General features: G+C 41.6%; 1 protein-coding gene across 1 annotated transcript; it reads right to left on the bottom strand.

The window, feature by feature from the left end:
- Nucleotides 1–6,545: 6,545 nt before the first annotated feature.
- On the bottom strand, nt 6,546–13,033 carry F3 (coagulation factor III, tissue factor). Its single transcript, XM_051624334.1, has 6 exons — nt 12,938–13,033; nt 11,868–11,982; nt 9,687–9,871; nt 9,121–9,302; nt 8,836–8,995; nt 6,546–7,704 (listed from the first exon to the last, which is right to left on the bottom strand). Exons 1-6 carry the CDS (start codon nt 13,005–13,007, stop codon nt 7,565–7,567), a joined length of 852 nt encoding a protein of 283 aa, XP_051480294.1. The 5' UTR covers nt 13,008–13,033; the 3' UTR covers nt 6,546–7,564.
- Nucleotides 13,034–14,867: the final 1,834 nt, after the last annotated feature.

The following is a 14,867-nucleotide window of genomic DNA, read 5'->3' as shown; positions in this document are numbered from 1 at the left end:
AAGTAAGCAGCTGAAGAGAAATTCTGTGTAGTCAAATACATCCTTCGTTCGCTTAGACTGAATGGTTTAGTTCAAGCAGATATTGAAAACCATTTGACTAATTTTATTGTAAATAATGACAAGGTAAGTATTGTGAAGATGTTCCCCAAAACAACCGTTATTTTACTTTATTGCTATATTCTACTTCAGGTATGTATTAATATAAAAGCCAACAGAACTAGAAACAGCTGAGTCAGAAGCTACTAGTGTGACAAACTTAATAAACCATAGACAATAACCAAGTATCTGTAGAGGGGCTGATAAGCTGATGTAATTAGGAAAATAATGGTTAAAAAGGATGGCATGTGTGCTGGAGGCTTCTTAAACCTCAGATGCAATCTTGAATGTTGCAACACGACTTCTCTGGAAAGCTGGGAACCATTAGCATGTGTTTTTTTTTGTGCTTAGTATGGAATTAAGAGCCAAGGTCAAATCTACCCATTAGCATTCTTGTCTTTTGACCCACAGTCATGGTTTGCTTCTCACATCATGACAAAGACCCAGCCATGTGGCCACTCACTCAACTCTTCCCCCAGATGCACACTGGGAGGGGGAGGACAAAGGCCAGCTAGAAGCTCATGGGTTAAGACAGGGCAGGGGAGGTTCTTGACTGATTAAAGTAATGGGAAAAACAGACTCAACTTGGGGAAAAATAATAATTTAACACTAATTAAATGCACACAGGACACAAAGAGCAGTGCTTAAATACCTTACCCCCACCCCTCCCTTTTTACTTTGTTCCCAGTTTCTCTACCTCCTTACCCCCAGCAACACAGGGATGAGGATGAGATTTAGAGTCAGTTCACAGGCTGGTGGTTCCTTCCACTCCTTCCTCTTCAGGAAGAAGCATTCCTTACAGTCCTCCCCTTTTTTCCGGTGGGGTCCTTCCCATGGGAGAGGGTCCTCCACAAACCTCTCCTTCATGAGTCTTTCCCACAAGTTTGGGAGCAGCTGCTCCAGTGTGGGCTTCCCACAGTGTCACAGGCTGCTTCAGGAACAGTCACCTCCCCTGGCATGGGGTCTTCTACAGCTGCATAATCCAAGTGCACTGGCTGCAAATCCAAGTTCAGCCCTCCTGGCATCTTCACGGGATATTCCTTCATGAATGCAGGGGGATAGCCTGCCATCTTGCCATAGGTTGCAGGGAAGGTTCTGCTTGGGCACCTTCTTTCTCACCAACCTTGGGATCTTCACCCTGGCGCTGCTCTGCCTCTCCAGCTCAGCTCCTTTCTAACTGCTTCCTCTGATCAGGTCTTACCTCAAGGTTTTTTTTGTATGTTAATAGGAGAGGTGCATCCATTGTCCATTGGCTCCTTGGCTGGTTTTGGGGCTAGGGGAGCTTCTCAGCTTCTTACTGGAGCCACCCATGGGGCCCCTTCCCCACTACCAAAAAAACCCTCACCAAACTAAACCAGCACATCCATAAATGCTAACTAGATTTTAATTTATTTTTTTTTTTAAATAGAATAATTATTTATCATAGTCTTAAGTAGAAAATTTTGAAAAAGGTGCATGAAGTTAGTGCTTCAATACTCTGAACAGTCTCTTCGTGCCATGCGTGTTTACCTGTGCTTACCTCTGTAAACTTCCTCTGAGGCACTGGGGTGCCTCATGCTTGTAGGATACAAGTACTTGAGCAGGTGGGTCTGACAGACAGTAGTAGTTCCTGTGTACACCATGTATGTTACTGTCCGCAATGTTGTTATGTAGTGCAGTAACCTGCCTGGGAGACTCAGAAGGGCAGCCCCTCACCTGGGACCTGTTCTGACTTCTTATGCCTCTCATGGCCTTCCATGGGGTGGAAGGTTGTCCCCTAAAAAGTCTTTGTTGGGGTTGCTGTTTTGGGGCACTTTCAGCAGAACTCAAAGCATGTAAAGCCTAAAATAGCCCTGGTTACAAACACTTGGAATAGTATTCTAGCTATTTCTACCCATGCCTTTCTTTTCCTTGCTGCTGGATAGACAGCATGTTATCACAATTCCAAACATAGCTTGTGCTTCAACATAATCTACAGGGCTTTCACAGCTCAATTTATGCCATGTGCAGTAGTCACACATTTTCCAGTGCACTAGAAGACATTAGTCGCTTCTCTGAGTTTCTCCATCTGCTCCTCTGAGAGATAAAAAAGGAATCTGTTTTCTGTTTGAAGCATACCAAGGAAAAGGACTGGTAAGAGACTTAACATTCAATGTGAAAATCTCCTAATTCTGAATTTTCTGGGACTAAATGAGAACTTTGTCAGGAGAAAGGAGTATAATTTTGTGGGCTTTAATATTATTGTGCAAATAATGGGTAAATGAGTGCTTGGTGCTACCTGCTGGATTGTTAACTAAGGTCTCGTTTCCAGCAGTGTTTGAAAACTGGATGAGACATGTTATGTTAAAACCCAAAATTCCTGGAGAACCTGGCAGAGGGAAACATGGACCAAACAGAAGACAGGGAGAGTGTTCAGGGCAGAAGGTTGCTCCCTCCCTTCCTACCAGATTTCACTGAGCTGTTCAAGCTATGCGTTGTTCTTCATTATTAGGAAGGAGAAGATCTAACAAATCTCACATTCCCCTTCAAATTTTGGTGAAATCTGGATTCAAATTTGGTATCAGTGTACTCTCCATTTAGGAAAATCTGGATTGTTAACATACTGATTATGCCTTTCTTGCCACTTGGTGTCACCTTTTCTTGCACAAAGCGAAGCGTAATACTGGACACACAGTTGCAGAAGGGGTGCGGTAGAGAGGCAGACAGAGCACAAGCTGTGTGTGCAGTACTACTGTGCTGAGAGAGCTCTATGAAGAGCAAAATCAGCACATTTGTGGTGTTCGTGGTTCCTCTACTATAGCGGTAGCTGCAGTGTGGACGTATGATGGCACGGTTGCACCCACCCCTGTTGTTTTATGGAAGCAAATGATGATGTTGTGAATAATGTGGAAAGATGGGAAATAAAACTGAGTATCATCTCTGTAGATGCATCTGTATTTGGTGTGAATGGATGGCAAAGTATGAAAGCAGCGACCTGATCTAGTGGGAGGTGTCCCTGCCCATGGAGGGAGGTTGGAACTAGGTGATCTTTAAGGTCCCTTCTGACTCAAACCGTTATATGATTCTATGAAAACATCTGTGTTAATCAAATTTGTAGTCTTTAAAAAAAAACACAACAAAACCCAAACCAAAACGCCAACCTTTCTCGCTACAATAATGAGTACTTTTTGTTGGAGTAGGTTTTTTAATCTTGCTTGTCATTCTAGCTCTCTCATTACACTAGCTTTTTAATTGAGTTATGTGATTACTGAAGAACTAACTTAAAAATTGTGTGATCTCATTGGGAAAGTATTTCTCTATTCAGAGAAAGGTTTTTAATTAAACCTATTTCTATGAAATTGTTTTGTGAGTATAAGAATGTTGAAGTGCTTTGCTATTTAAGTATTTCTCAAAGTAATAAGGTAGAAAATTTGAAAAGAAAAAAAGATGCATCAGTGAGGATACCAGAGATCTGAAACTGTGAATATTCTTTGAGTTCAGATCAATAACTTAAACAAGCTACTAAAACTGCTAATATTTAAAGGTAATTAATTAGGTATACTCAAAGCAGTGCTAGTGAATGTTCTGGAAGTTATTGATCCAATTATGGTGACTAAGAGAAGCTGTACAGAGTAAAACAAAATGCTACTGTACTATCAATATATTCTTGATTAAGTGGTTTATTCAGATGCTATATTTTCATTTAAATGAGAACCTGAGACAGTGGTTTAATCTCTGGGGAAGAACAAGGGATGGAAATGAGTAGGGGATGGGGGAGAAGAATGGAAACATCAACAAAGGTGCCAGGGGAAGTAAGGAGCAGAAATATTTCTTTCAGGAGCAAATCACTGAAGTATGTCACTAATAGGGGACACATTTTGACGAGACAAAATAGGTGCAATGCCTGCAAATTGGACATACAAGTGAGGGCCTGGCTGTGAAAGCCCTGGAGGCAGGATCATGGCTGTATCTTTATTCCCAGGTACTGGCAGGATTTACTGAAAGAATTCACCACTGAGGCACATCTTGGTATGAACTTGCTTAATTCAGCTACATTTGGAGGCTAAGGAATTACAGGGAAAGATGTTCCTTCTGGGAACTCCTTTTGAGTTATACTGAAATGGGCTATATGGACTGAAAGAGAGCCTGTATCAAAATAAGTGAGAGGATCTCACTAGTGGGAAGATTTCTTATAAAATGGAAGGAGTAGGAGATTTGCAGCACGTCTGTCCTGGTCATTATGCCCTGAGCTTTTTTAAGTGTCCTGCTGCCGAGCGCTGGAGAACACATACCAGCAAATAAGGGAAGGACAGCTTTCTGTGACAGTTTCTCTTTGTTACAGGAATGGGCGTATTGTGTGAGACAGCATATGCCATGGTGAACACCACACCTAATGGTTGTGGAAAGATTTTTCATCTGGCCAGTTCCTGCTTTTTTCCTGTCTAGCAGGTCGTTCTTTTTGTTTTTCCTGTCTTCCTCAAACACAAATACAAGGTCTTATCTCTCCCTCAGTGACAAATGTAGGCTATGGAAAGTGTATTTATTTATATTTAAATAATTACTTCTCAATTAGAAGACTGCTAAATTGTTTCTTAGGTCTGGTGCTGTCAAAAGGCCACTCATTCCTGTGTCTTACAAGACTCTGAAACTGTGTAGCAATCGCTACCAACCTGCAAAATAATTGCACTACGAAAGTGAAGCAAGAAGGTAATCTATCACAGCTGTTTATTCTCATTTACTTGACGCAGAAACCCTTTGTCCTGAGTTGCCACACAACTAGTGATCCAAGTTAAGCTTATAATCTCATTCTTATCATTGCATGCCTCTCAGCAGCAGTTTTCTCACAGTGGAAAGCTGAGTATGCTAGAAACAGATTAACTAAGGTGTTTGCTGTTGTATCTATCATGTATACATTTAGGAAGTCCTGTGCTGTGGTTCATTTTAAGCAACAGCAGTAATTTTTTGTCTGTGCTGAAATGGTCACACGTGTTCTAGTTAGGATCTAGTCTTGCTTCCTAGAGGCAATACCTTTATTCATCAACTCCTTTCACCCACCCTGTTACTCTGAGAAAGTTAAATCTCTGCATAAAATATTTTGCGTGGGCTCAGTACACTGACCCAAGGGATAATACTTCCTGAAGTTTGCCGTAAAAAGCCCCTTTCTCAACTGTCTCCACAAACAGCAAAAAACATCTTTGAAATAGGATCTGAGAGCCTCGTGACTGGCTACGCAGCATTGTTGGATGATAACACACTGCAGCCAGGGAACACGAGTGCTTCAGTTTCCAGAACTTGTGCAGTAGTGGATCACTTATGCCATTTAAGGCACTTGTTTGCATTTCTATGGGTGCTCTTTCTTTTAAAACAACCTTCATATTCGTATTCTAAAAATCTCTTAAATAACAAAGCATGATTTATAACATCATTGTATGTACCTTGTGACAGTTGTCTGCATGGTCTAGTTTAAAAAATGCTGTGCTGTAACCTACAGGCTTTTCTGTTCCTCTGAGCTCTTCTGTTTCTTCTGAGTTTGGCACTGAATGAGGCTGAGGATGCAGAAGAGCACAGGGAAGGGAAGCAATAACAACAACTTTGGAATGTTTTCAATTTACTCCCACAAGCTCTTATGTTTTTGATTGCTGTTGTAAGATTCCTCCTCCGTACAAGACTTATGCCTCAGCAGAAAATGCATTAAGCATTTATTGCACAATATTAAGTAAACAAGGATTTTTGGGTTTTGTTTTTGGTTTTGGGTTTTTTTTTGGGGGTGCTGGTGGTGTTTGTTTTCTTCCCTCTGTAGTAAAAGAAATTAAAGAGCAGAAGCTTCCCATAAACCACACTCACATCTTCACAGGAGACTTAATCTGTGCACAGACAGTATCTATAATGCAGCAGGGATGAAACACCTAACATACAGTTCTTTGAGATATGCTGCCAGTTAGTGCCAACTGCAAGGGTCTTGTTTGTTAGGTTGTTTTTTTGTGCACATCACCATTGTTAGCAGCAGCAGGTACCAACATTAGGTGCAGCAGTCCTCACCTCTGGGCCAGGCCCCTTAGGGCTTTGAACAGACCTTAGTTCCACAAGCAGGACAGGCACTGCTGTGGGGATCCCTACACACTACACCTGCAGAGAAGTCCAGAATGCTCTCTATTAGAATGAGAAGCTGTGAATCTAACCACTGACTGTGGCTCATGTGATGAAACAGCTAAAAAGCAACTTGGGACTCTTTAAAACCATCAGTTTGTGAACTGTGTCTTCTCATACTTTCCACATTTCAGGAAGTTCCCTGGTAGTCTGTTTTGCAGAGTCCTTTTTAGACTTCTGGCAGCTTGCCTACACTGCTGTTGCAAGGTAAGTCTCCTAAATGTATTTTTAATTTAGTTTGAGGTTGGGCTAGATGATCTTCAGAGGTCCTTTCAAACCCTGACCACTCAGTGATTCTGAAATGAACGCTGTACTTAATTTAAAAAAAAAAGGAAAAACCAGTATTAATTTTCCAGTCACCTTTATTTTATTAGGAAAGTATAAATTACCACCATAAATACAGTTATCACCAGTATAAAAATTAGATTCTCGTTTATGAAATAAATATTCAAATAGTCAAAGCAACAAGTACCTCCAAATCCCATCACCAATATGATTTGAATCTATACCATGTAAACCATTCACCAACAGTTTAATAAAAAATAATGTTAAAAATGCAGTAAATACTGCTACCTACTCAATGTTTGCATTAAGTGCATGACTAGTGACTCAAAACCTGCAAATACTTGTTCTAACACTTTCTTGGAACCATCAGCCTATCCTGTCTAACTCGGTGTGTAGCGTAATCCAGATATGCTTTCCAGATGGATAGCAGCTACCTACTCCAAGAGTGCTCCTTACAAATCACCAGTACAGTAGTTTCAGTTTGTTTACCTTTGATTGTCTATATTCAAAGATAAATAGACCAAATCAGTTATATCCAAGAAGTGCAGAACTAACAGTAGCATCTTTATCCCATCTGAACTAACAGATAATTTCACCAGTTAATAATGTTAAAAGAAAGATAAATACAGGTTTTGTTTCATAGAAACAGAAAATGTTCCTTTCAGTTAGGTAAAGGACACATATTTTTCAAAAGTAGTGTTTTTTTTCCCCTCACAAGTACCATAAATCTTCTGGCTCAGTAAGGCCATACTTCAGAATGGCTGTCCCTGGTCAAGTCAAAGGTCCCTCTAGTTCAGAATCCTGTTTCAGGCAGAATAATAGAAGGGGCCTGGGAGGAGTACATGAGCAGGGTTAGGGCATTGTAACAGATCACCAGAATACTCTTCTAGCCTCCAGCCACTAGTGACACAGGGCTTCCTGATATCTGGGTTTTTCAACTGTGACTGTCAAACAGAATTTTGAGTCCACATAATATTTAGGCTTCAAAATTCCTGTATCAGAGAGGCTAAAAGGCTCCACCCAATTACACAGTTTGTTTTTGTGCTTTGGAACTGCCACTAGTGTCCACAACTTCTCCCTAGACACCATTAAGTGGTTCCTTTTCTCTTGCAGCTTTTGCTTTCTTGCGTTTACACAGGATCACTGACAGGACAATGGCAAGAGTGATGACCGCAATTGCTATCACTGCTATGATGATAAAGACTTCTGCTCCGTATTCTGTAGAGGAGAAAAAACCCACAAGATTCAGTTATCAGAAGCCATGTCTACAGACTCTTAGAGCCCAGCCCACTGAACTAAAAAATGCTTTCTTCATTTTACAGTATCACAGAAGAGGAGTGGCCACCTCAGTGTGAACTGAATTAATTTTAAGGTGAATTTGTTAAACTGAGATACAGCTTTATTTCACCTGGTTCACACTAGGTTTTAATCTTGTTTAGTTAGTGCACTAAAATACCATGACAAGAATAAGTCAAACCATTCCCTGTACCCCTGCGTTATTCCTGTGAAGCTAAGTCCAAGTGGAAATTCTTTCTAGGTTAGAAGTTAAAAAACACCAACAGTAGAGATTTCTATTCAAGTTGTAATTTATGACAATTCAGCTATTGTGATAAGCAAAAATATACATCTAGATAAAGTTAATTTAAGAGAGTTAATTTGCCAATTTCAGAACAACTTTTCTACTTAAGAGTGCAAATAGTCTTATCTGGTGGAGAAGAAAGATGTAGTACAGCAATGTGATATTATTTAATAAATACTGATGAGTTCATATTGAAAAAGTGTTATCTGGATTGCCTGGAATTGGACTAGCTGATTCGCTGACCACCCACTGACTTGTTTAGCAGTAGTCAATCTCCCAACCTCTGACCTTATAATGTAGATAAAGTGTTAGTCACATCAACTGCTTTTGAGATAACTAAAGTTCAGTTCACACTACAAGTCAATGGGTAAGTAGCTTTTCAGCACTCCTGTGTTTTATAGCTGATCTTTCAAACACTTATATGGGACCTGTTATTGGAAGGATCTGAGGAAAACAATCAGAAAACAAAAAGAATGAAGCTGAAGGCTAATGATGGGATCTGAAACCTCAGTGACCGGTCTTCAAGTCATTTCAAACTAATCAAAACATTTTAGCAAAACTATAAGGCCAACTCCAGCTAGCTCAAGATGGTGGACTCATACTCAACATGAATTCTTCCCATGAATTTCCATGTTCATTCTGTGTCCTCTTACTTTACACACTAAATAGGTTATTCTGTAACAGGCATCACAATTTAAATATGCTCAGAATTGAAGTGTCTTTTTGTTAGAATGCTGAAAACTGTATGACAACCTTCACCAGACACCTACCATCCAAGATGTTTCTTCCTACACTGGTACAAAGCACCATGCTTTCTTGACCACTACGGTTTTTTCTGCGGGAGGGAATGTTTCCCTGTATGTAGAAGCAATAGTTCTTTGTGCTGTCAACGCTCACTTCAAAGTTATGGCTTTTTGTTACTGCATCTTTCTGTAATGGAAAAACAGTATTTCAAGAAAGTGTTCTCTGCCAAACTGTTAGCTCTCAAGGTAGCACAGAAATTTTGTAGCTATAATATAGCTACAGAATATGTAAAAAGTAGAGTTAGACCTTACCTTTCCAGAACTTTGATCTTTCCAGTAGTAGAGTTTGTATTCCAGGTCATTTTGGAAAATATCTCGAATACTTTGAAAGCTTCCATTAGGAAATGCATATGGTGTAAGAGGATCTTGGAACACAACATTCAGTTTGGAACCTTTTTGTGTGTAATTCTGTATCTCCGGTTTTCCGAGAACAGCTAAACAAGCATTTTTTAGAATTAAAAAACTGACATCACAACAAGTTCTGTTTTCTTCCTCTCTCCACTCTCTTCCCTTCTCCAACTTACTGTAATTTACTGAGCCAAAGTAATGCAGAGAAATATTAGATTATTAACAGTATCTTCATCTAGTACACCATGTTAATGAGAGAAACAAATGATAACTAAAATCTTACATGCTCCCCTACAACAGGGGAAGCTTTATGCCTGAATGTCTTAATTTCAGATATCAGTATGGCTGCTGTAAGAATACATAGGGTAAACCTTTAGGCCCAGTCTCAACCTTGTTTAACCTTGTTTAAGTCAATTAAAATAATCTTGAAAGGCAGTTTGTGATAAGATTTGATTGGCAAACCTACTTACTCTGACTATAAGGTGTAAATTTTTCAGAGACTGCATAAGGTGGTTCTTCAAAGTTATCCATCCCCAAGGATGTTACAGACAGTATGTGTGCTGTGTAGGTCTCTTTTACATTCCTGAGTGCATCAGTAACATCACATTCTGTTTCTCTTGTCAGTGTGCATTTTTTTTTGGTGTCAGATGTCTGCCTGAAAGAGCAAGAAAGAAGCGTCAACACTTTCCAACCAGACATAGGTATTTAGAGACATTAAAAACATTTTCCCCCTCAAAATGCATAAACTTCCCTCATCGAGTGGAACTGTCTTTCAGGTGTATTAGGCTGAAATGGAGGGAAAAAACCCTCAAACAACACTATCCTGTCCAGCTATATTTCATAATTCAAAGTAGAACCAAGTCTGTATCCAAATTTCAATCTTCTATATTAATTGATCAGAAACTGTAAGTAGTTATATTTTTTTATTTTTCTGCAGTCAGCATTTAAAAAAATGGTGCATAAATAACTTTGAAAGTATAATCCCTGATTAAGCTGAAAACTATTGCCTTAAGAAACATCAGTTGTCATGAGAAGCTCTGTTGATACCAATATTGTTTAATGTGCCAACAATATCTCCTTGTAGATGTCCCTTGTGTTTCCATTTACGCAGGTGCAAACATCACTAAGAACCAGACAGTAGCAGCAATTTTTGGTGCAGAATTAAATTTTTAAAATATTGACCAAAAAACATGATCCATGCACTGCACTTGATTTTTAAATTATAGAAAGTAGACCCACTTACTTGAAAAACAGAAACAAGGAAAAAAAGTGTTAATTCCCCTTTTCATTTCCTTATAAGAAGGAATGGAAAACTGATTAGGTATTACTGGTTCAATTATTTTTCCCTGTTTTTGCCATTGAAATAAGGAAAAGAAAAATGATGTGATCTCAGCTGAGAGAGCAAGAGTGTCAACTGTTTGGAAGCTAATAAATAAGTTTTCCTCTAAGTGGATCAAGTTTTATTTAAGAGTCTCCTGAACTTCCTTCTCGCTTCTCCAGATTCTTTTGTAGTGTCTCAGCTCAGTTTGTGATAGTGCCCAAAAGATGCCTTGAGAAGCAACAGAGGAGACTTCATCTTTGTGGTCAAACAAATCTACTCTGTAAATGCATGTAGATGAGAAAGCAAACTTTTAAGCACACTTCATCCTTAAGAGCAATTTGTCTGAAAAAGTTCCTCTGTATTGGAGCTATACCTGATTCTTTACTGACTTTTGGGCGAACAGACTTCTGCTTTCTACAAGCACAAATAGCTGGAAAGAAACTCTAGATGAATAAATGTCATAAAATTCATTCTGCTAAGTGTGTGCTTTTAAGTCTACTCATTTAATCACTCCCTTCAAAGAATAAAAGAGCACATTAGGCCATTGCACTAGTGTTTCATCCATCAGTCATGAGAAAGCTCTCATTTCTATGCCACTTTTACAGGCAGAGAAGGCTGCAGTTCCATATTTTCATTAATATGTAGGAGAGCTGATGATGCAGTTTCCTTTTGGGGCATGTTTATTAAGTATTGGAGCTAAGAACAGCACATATTTCTTACTGAACTTCATGGAAGGTTTTGTGCAGTACTGAAAGAGGTGCTAGACACTTCACGTAAACTGGGTACTTTTTACATTCACAATATTTCATAACTTGCATAAAACATGATGACAGAGAAAGTCTTGGCAGAGGTAGATTAACAAAGGTAGTTTTTATTGTTAGCCAGCAAGACAAATTATTCATTTACTGTGATTCACCAATTAGAATAAAAAGCAGACTTGTAACCTCCCAAGACTAAAGACTCAGTCTAGACACCTTCAGGACATAAAAAGGTGAATTTCTATCTAATATATGATATGTGAGACAGAGTGTCACCTTCTGCAAGGTACCCTCCAGTGCAGCTGGCCTGCACCGAACCCCAGAACTGAAATACTGATGCAAAGCTCAACAATCTATTTCTGAAGTGGCCAAAACCAGAAGCCTGAATCAGATAATCTTATAGTTGGATACAAAGAAGTATTAACAGAAATATTAACAGCTGGCTGGCAATTTTCCCAAATCCTCATGTTTGGGCTCTTATTCCTTTTACATTCAGCCTCAGATATATTCAAACACACTATATTTGCATCTTCTTCAATTGCCGTTAATGGATACATCTAGGTGTCACTTACCCGTGTATTTCCACTGTATAAAAGTAACCTGATGGTTTTGGTTGCCACTGTAGTATAGTTTTAAAATTTATTGAAGACCAAGTTATATTAATGGCTGTTGGTAGTTCTTGATTGCCTTTAAATACAGAAAAGAGTGCCATCAGTCATATTACATGTAATTCTTGGTTCCCTGCAGTTACTGTTTAATTAAATTAAGCAGTTGCTGTTAATTGCTACTTCAAAATGTCCTTATGGGGGAAAAGGCTCGGTCCTGCCCTCTGGGCTCATGCTCGTCTCACTAAAGGAATGTGCCCTGGCAGAAGCGAGAAATACAAGACGAAAATTATTTTCCTTCTTAAAAGTCTGAGGTTGCTGAGGTAACTTATTTTGAGTTCTGTCTAATGCTTCCTTTTTGATCCAAGAAGAATTTCTGAATCTTCCCTGAAGAAATCATAAACACTTGAAGACACTTGAAACTGTCCAAGCACCGAAATGGAGGTGGTGTAGTTAAAAATCATCCCCGGCAGTATATGCCGCAGAAGGCACTAGCTCCTCGTTTGTATTTGTGTAGAGAAGATTAAGCCTTTAAAAGCCAGCGGCTGCTCTACACGGAGGGTCAGCGAGGGGCTGCCCAGGGTGGCTCCCGGCCCGAGCGCCGGGGGAGGGCAGGCCGGCTGACCCGCGGCCACGGCTGCTGCGGGAAACTGCCTGGGGGGAAGGAAGCCGGAGCGGAAAACCCCGCGTAACTTCTGCAGTTTCTGGAAATCAAGCGTTTCGCTGAGTGATACCCTCATTTTTTTTTTTCCAAACACCACCGGCAGGGACAGGCAGGAGCTCCGCTCCCCGCTCCCCGCTCCCCGCTCCCCGCACCGCCCGGCTGCTGAGGCGGCGTCGGGAGCTCGCGACAGCCGCTGCCACCAGCGGCGCCGCGCGCCGCAGCCGTTGCCACCAACGGCCGCGCTCGCGACAGCCGCTGCCCCGCCGCAGCGCCTTGGGCTCCGGTGTCTCCTTGTCAGAGAGACCGGTCCCCGCCGTCTGTCCCGCCTGCCAGGGCCAGCCGCCCCCCGGGCCGCCCGCCCGCCCTTACCCACCGGCGGCAGCCGGGCGCCACAGCAGGGCGCTCAGCAGCAGCGCCCATCCTCCGGTCACGGCGCGCGGCATCCTCGGAGAGCGATCCGGAGGGGCCCGGCGAGGCTGAGCGCGGTGAGCTGCGGCGGGACGGGAGGCGCTGGCTTATATCGTGTGGAGCGGGAGGCGGGGACTGCCGCCGCCCGGCCAGGAAGGCAGCGGGAGCGGCCGCGGCTGGGTGGCGGGTCCGGACGGGGTCACCGGGAGCAGGAGCAGGGCTGGCGGAAGCGCTTAGACATCCCGGGGTTGAGCAAGAGTAGCAGGGGATCTTCGCGAAGATTTTGGCATTGCTGTAACGTGAGGGGACTGAGGGAAGGGGCGGCATGTCTCCCGGCGGCGCCAGCCCCGGCACCGTGTCTATGCTCACCCGGGTGTGCAGGCACACCTGGACATGCCTGCAGTCCGTGTCTCCCTACTTCCTCACACAACCTCGTAGCAACCCTTGTTTCCCCGCTGTTGGCCATGGTATAGAACACTGGTGAAACTGGGCTACAGTTGACAACTACCTTCAACGGCTGCAAACCTTGGGCTGACTGTCAAGAGAGAAGGCTGCTACCACCACCCTGACTCAGAATTGACTGCTCTGGAGGGCAACTGGTCCAGTGGAAATGATGTTAGATCAATTAATTTAGATCCTGTAATTCTGAATGGCTAAATATTCATGCCTCACCACACAAAACGTTTGACACAACTGGTTAGCTAGCTCACACCCTCTATTCTCTTGCTCCATGCACATGCATACATGAGTCCTGTCAAGACTGACCTGTCATAGTATAGAGCAAATAATGTGAAATCGTTCAGGGATTTGTACTTCACCTCTCCCATAAACCAGAGAGCAGTTAACCCTTTCCCTACAAACGTACATTGCAAAGGTATTCCATTTTCACAGCTGACACAGAATCCTTCTCTGACGGAAGGTTTTCTGAATCTCAGCCTGCAGCCTTTGTGCAGACTTCCTGCCCTCTCTTGTGTACATTGCTCTTTCTCACGGTGCTGCATTTCTAAGCACTTCACCAAGCTTTTGAAGCCAGGGGTTTACACACTGAGTTTTTGCCTAATATTAAAGCTGTAGAGGGAGCTGTGTCTGCAGTTAGCTCATGATTCTTCTGTGGGGAAGGTAGAGAACACAGTGTATAGTAAGGGGCATAGGTGGACTTTACAGCGTTAAGTTGATTTTTCTTTTTATTTTGATGCTGATTTTTACAATGTCTCATACCTGGAAAATATGGGTAGGAGAAGAATACTAACAGGGAAGTTTCCTATTCAATTGCCTTTAATTTTCATGCTTGACACATACTTAGATGCAAGCAATTAGTTTTGCTTCATAATGCAGAATAAACGCATATAGACCAAACTACAATATGAATTTCAGAGTCTGCATCAGAATTAATATAATGTGTTCAAAGGTGCACCAACATCCTGGATTTTTAAACTATCCACATTCCTTCCTTAAAATCCAGCCATACAACTTCTAATTTTCCTGCCTTGTTTTTGATCAAATGTCAGCACCGTCTCTACGCAAATGTATGTCAGCATTACATCAGCCAAAAGGCTCGCAAACTCTTAACTTGCGTATAACACAGATCTTGTGTGACTGGATTTTCAAGACAGTGACCTTATAAGATCACAGCTGATTTCCAGAGGACTTTATGAAGAGAAACAATAGTCACCTCTTTAAAGAAAAGAGGTGCTTATATAAAACTTTACATCACATTTAGGCTCCAATTCCAGTTAATTTCTTTGAAGTTCAGTCACAGATGAGGGAAAGTGGGTTGCCAGTGGTTTCCAGTTTTTGTGATCTCAGTATCCCCTTCTCCTGCCCATTCTTCTCACTCCCACCTCTTCTGTCATGACTTCCCACACTAGAGATAGGTTGGGAGCCCTCCAGACCCT

The sequence above is a fragment of the Apus apus genome, chromosome 7, assembly GCF_020740795.1.
Source record: "Apus apus isolate bApuApu2 chromosome 7, bApuApu2.pri.cur, whole genome shotgun sequence".
In the NCBI taxonomy this organism is placed as follows: domain Eukaryota; kingdom Metazoa; phylum Chordata; class Aves; order Apodiformes; family Apodidae; genus Apus; species Apus apus.
Note: the sequence above shows the minus strand (reverse complement) of the source record. Positions and strands in the feature narration are given on the sequence as shown.

Coding starts and splice junctions, on each gene's coding strand:
- F3 (XM_051624334.1), bottom strand. CDS start 13,007: ATGCCGCGCGCCGTGACCGGAGGATGGGCGCTGCTGCTGAGCGCCCTG. Junction 11,983..12,937: donor GTGGCGCCCGGCTGCCGCCG/GTGGGTAAGGGC, acceptor CTGTATTTAAAG/GCAATCAAGAACTACCAACA. Junction 8,996..9,120: donor AAGATCAAAGTTCTGGAAAG/GTAAGGTCTAAC, acceptor TTTCCATTACAG/AAAGATGCAGTAACAAAAAG.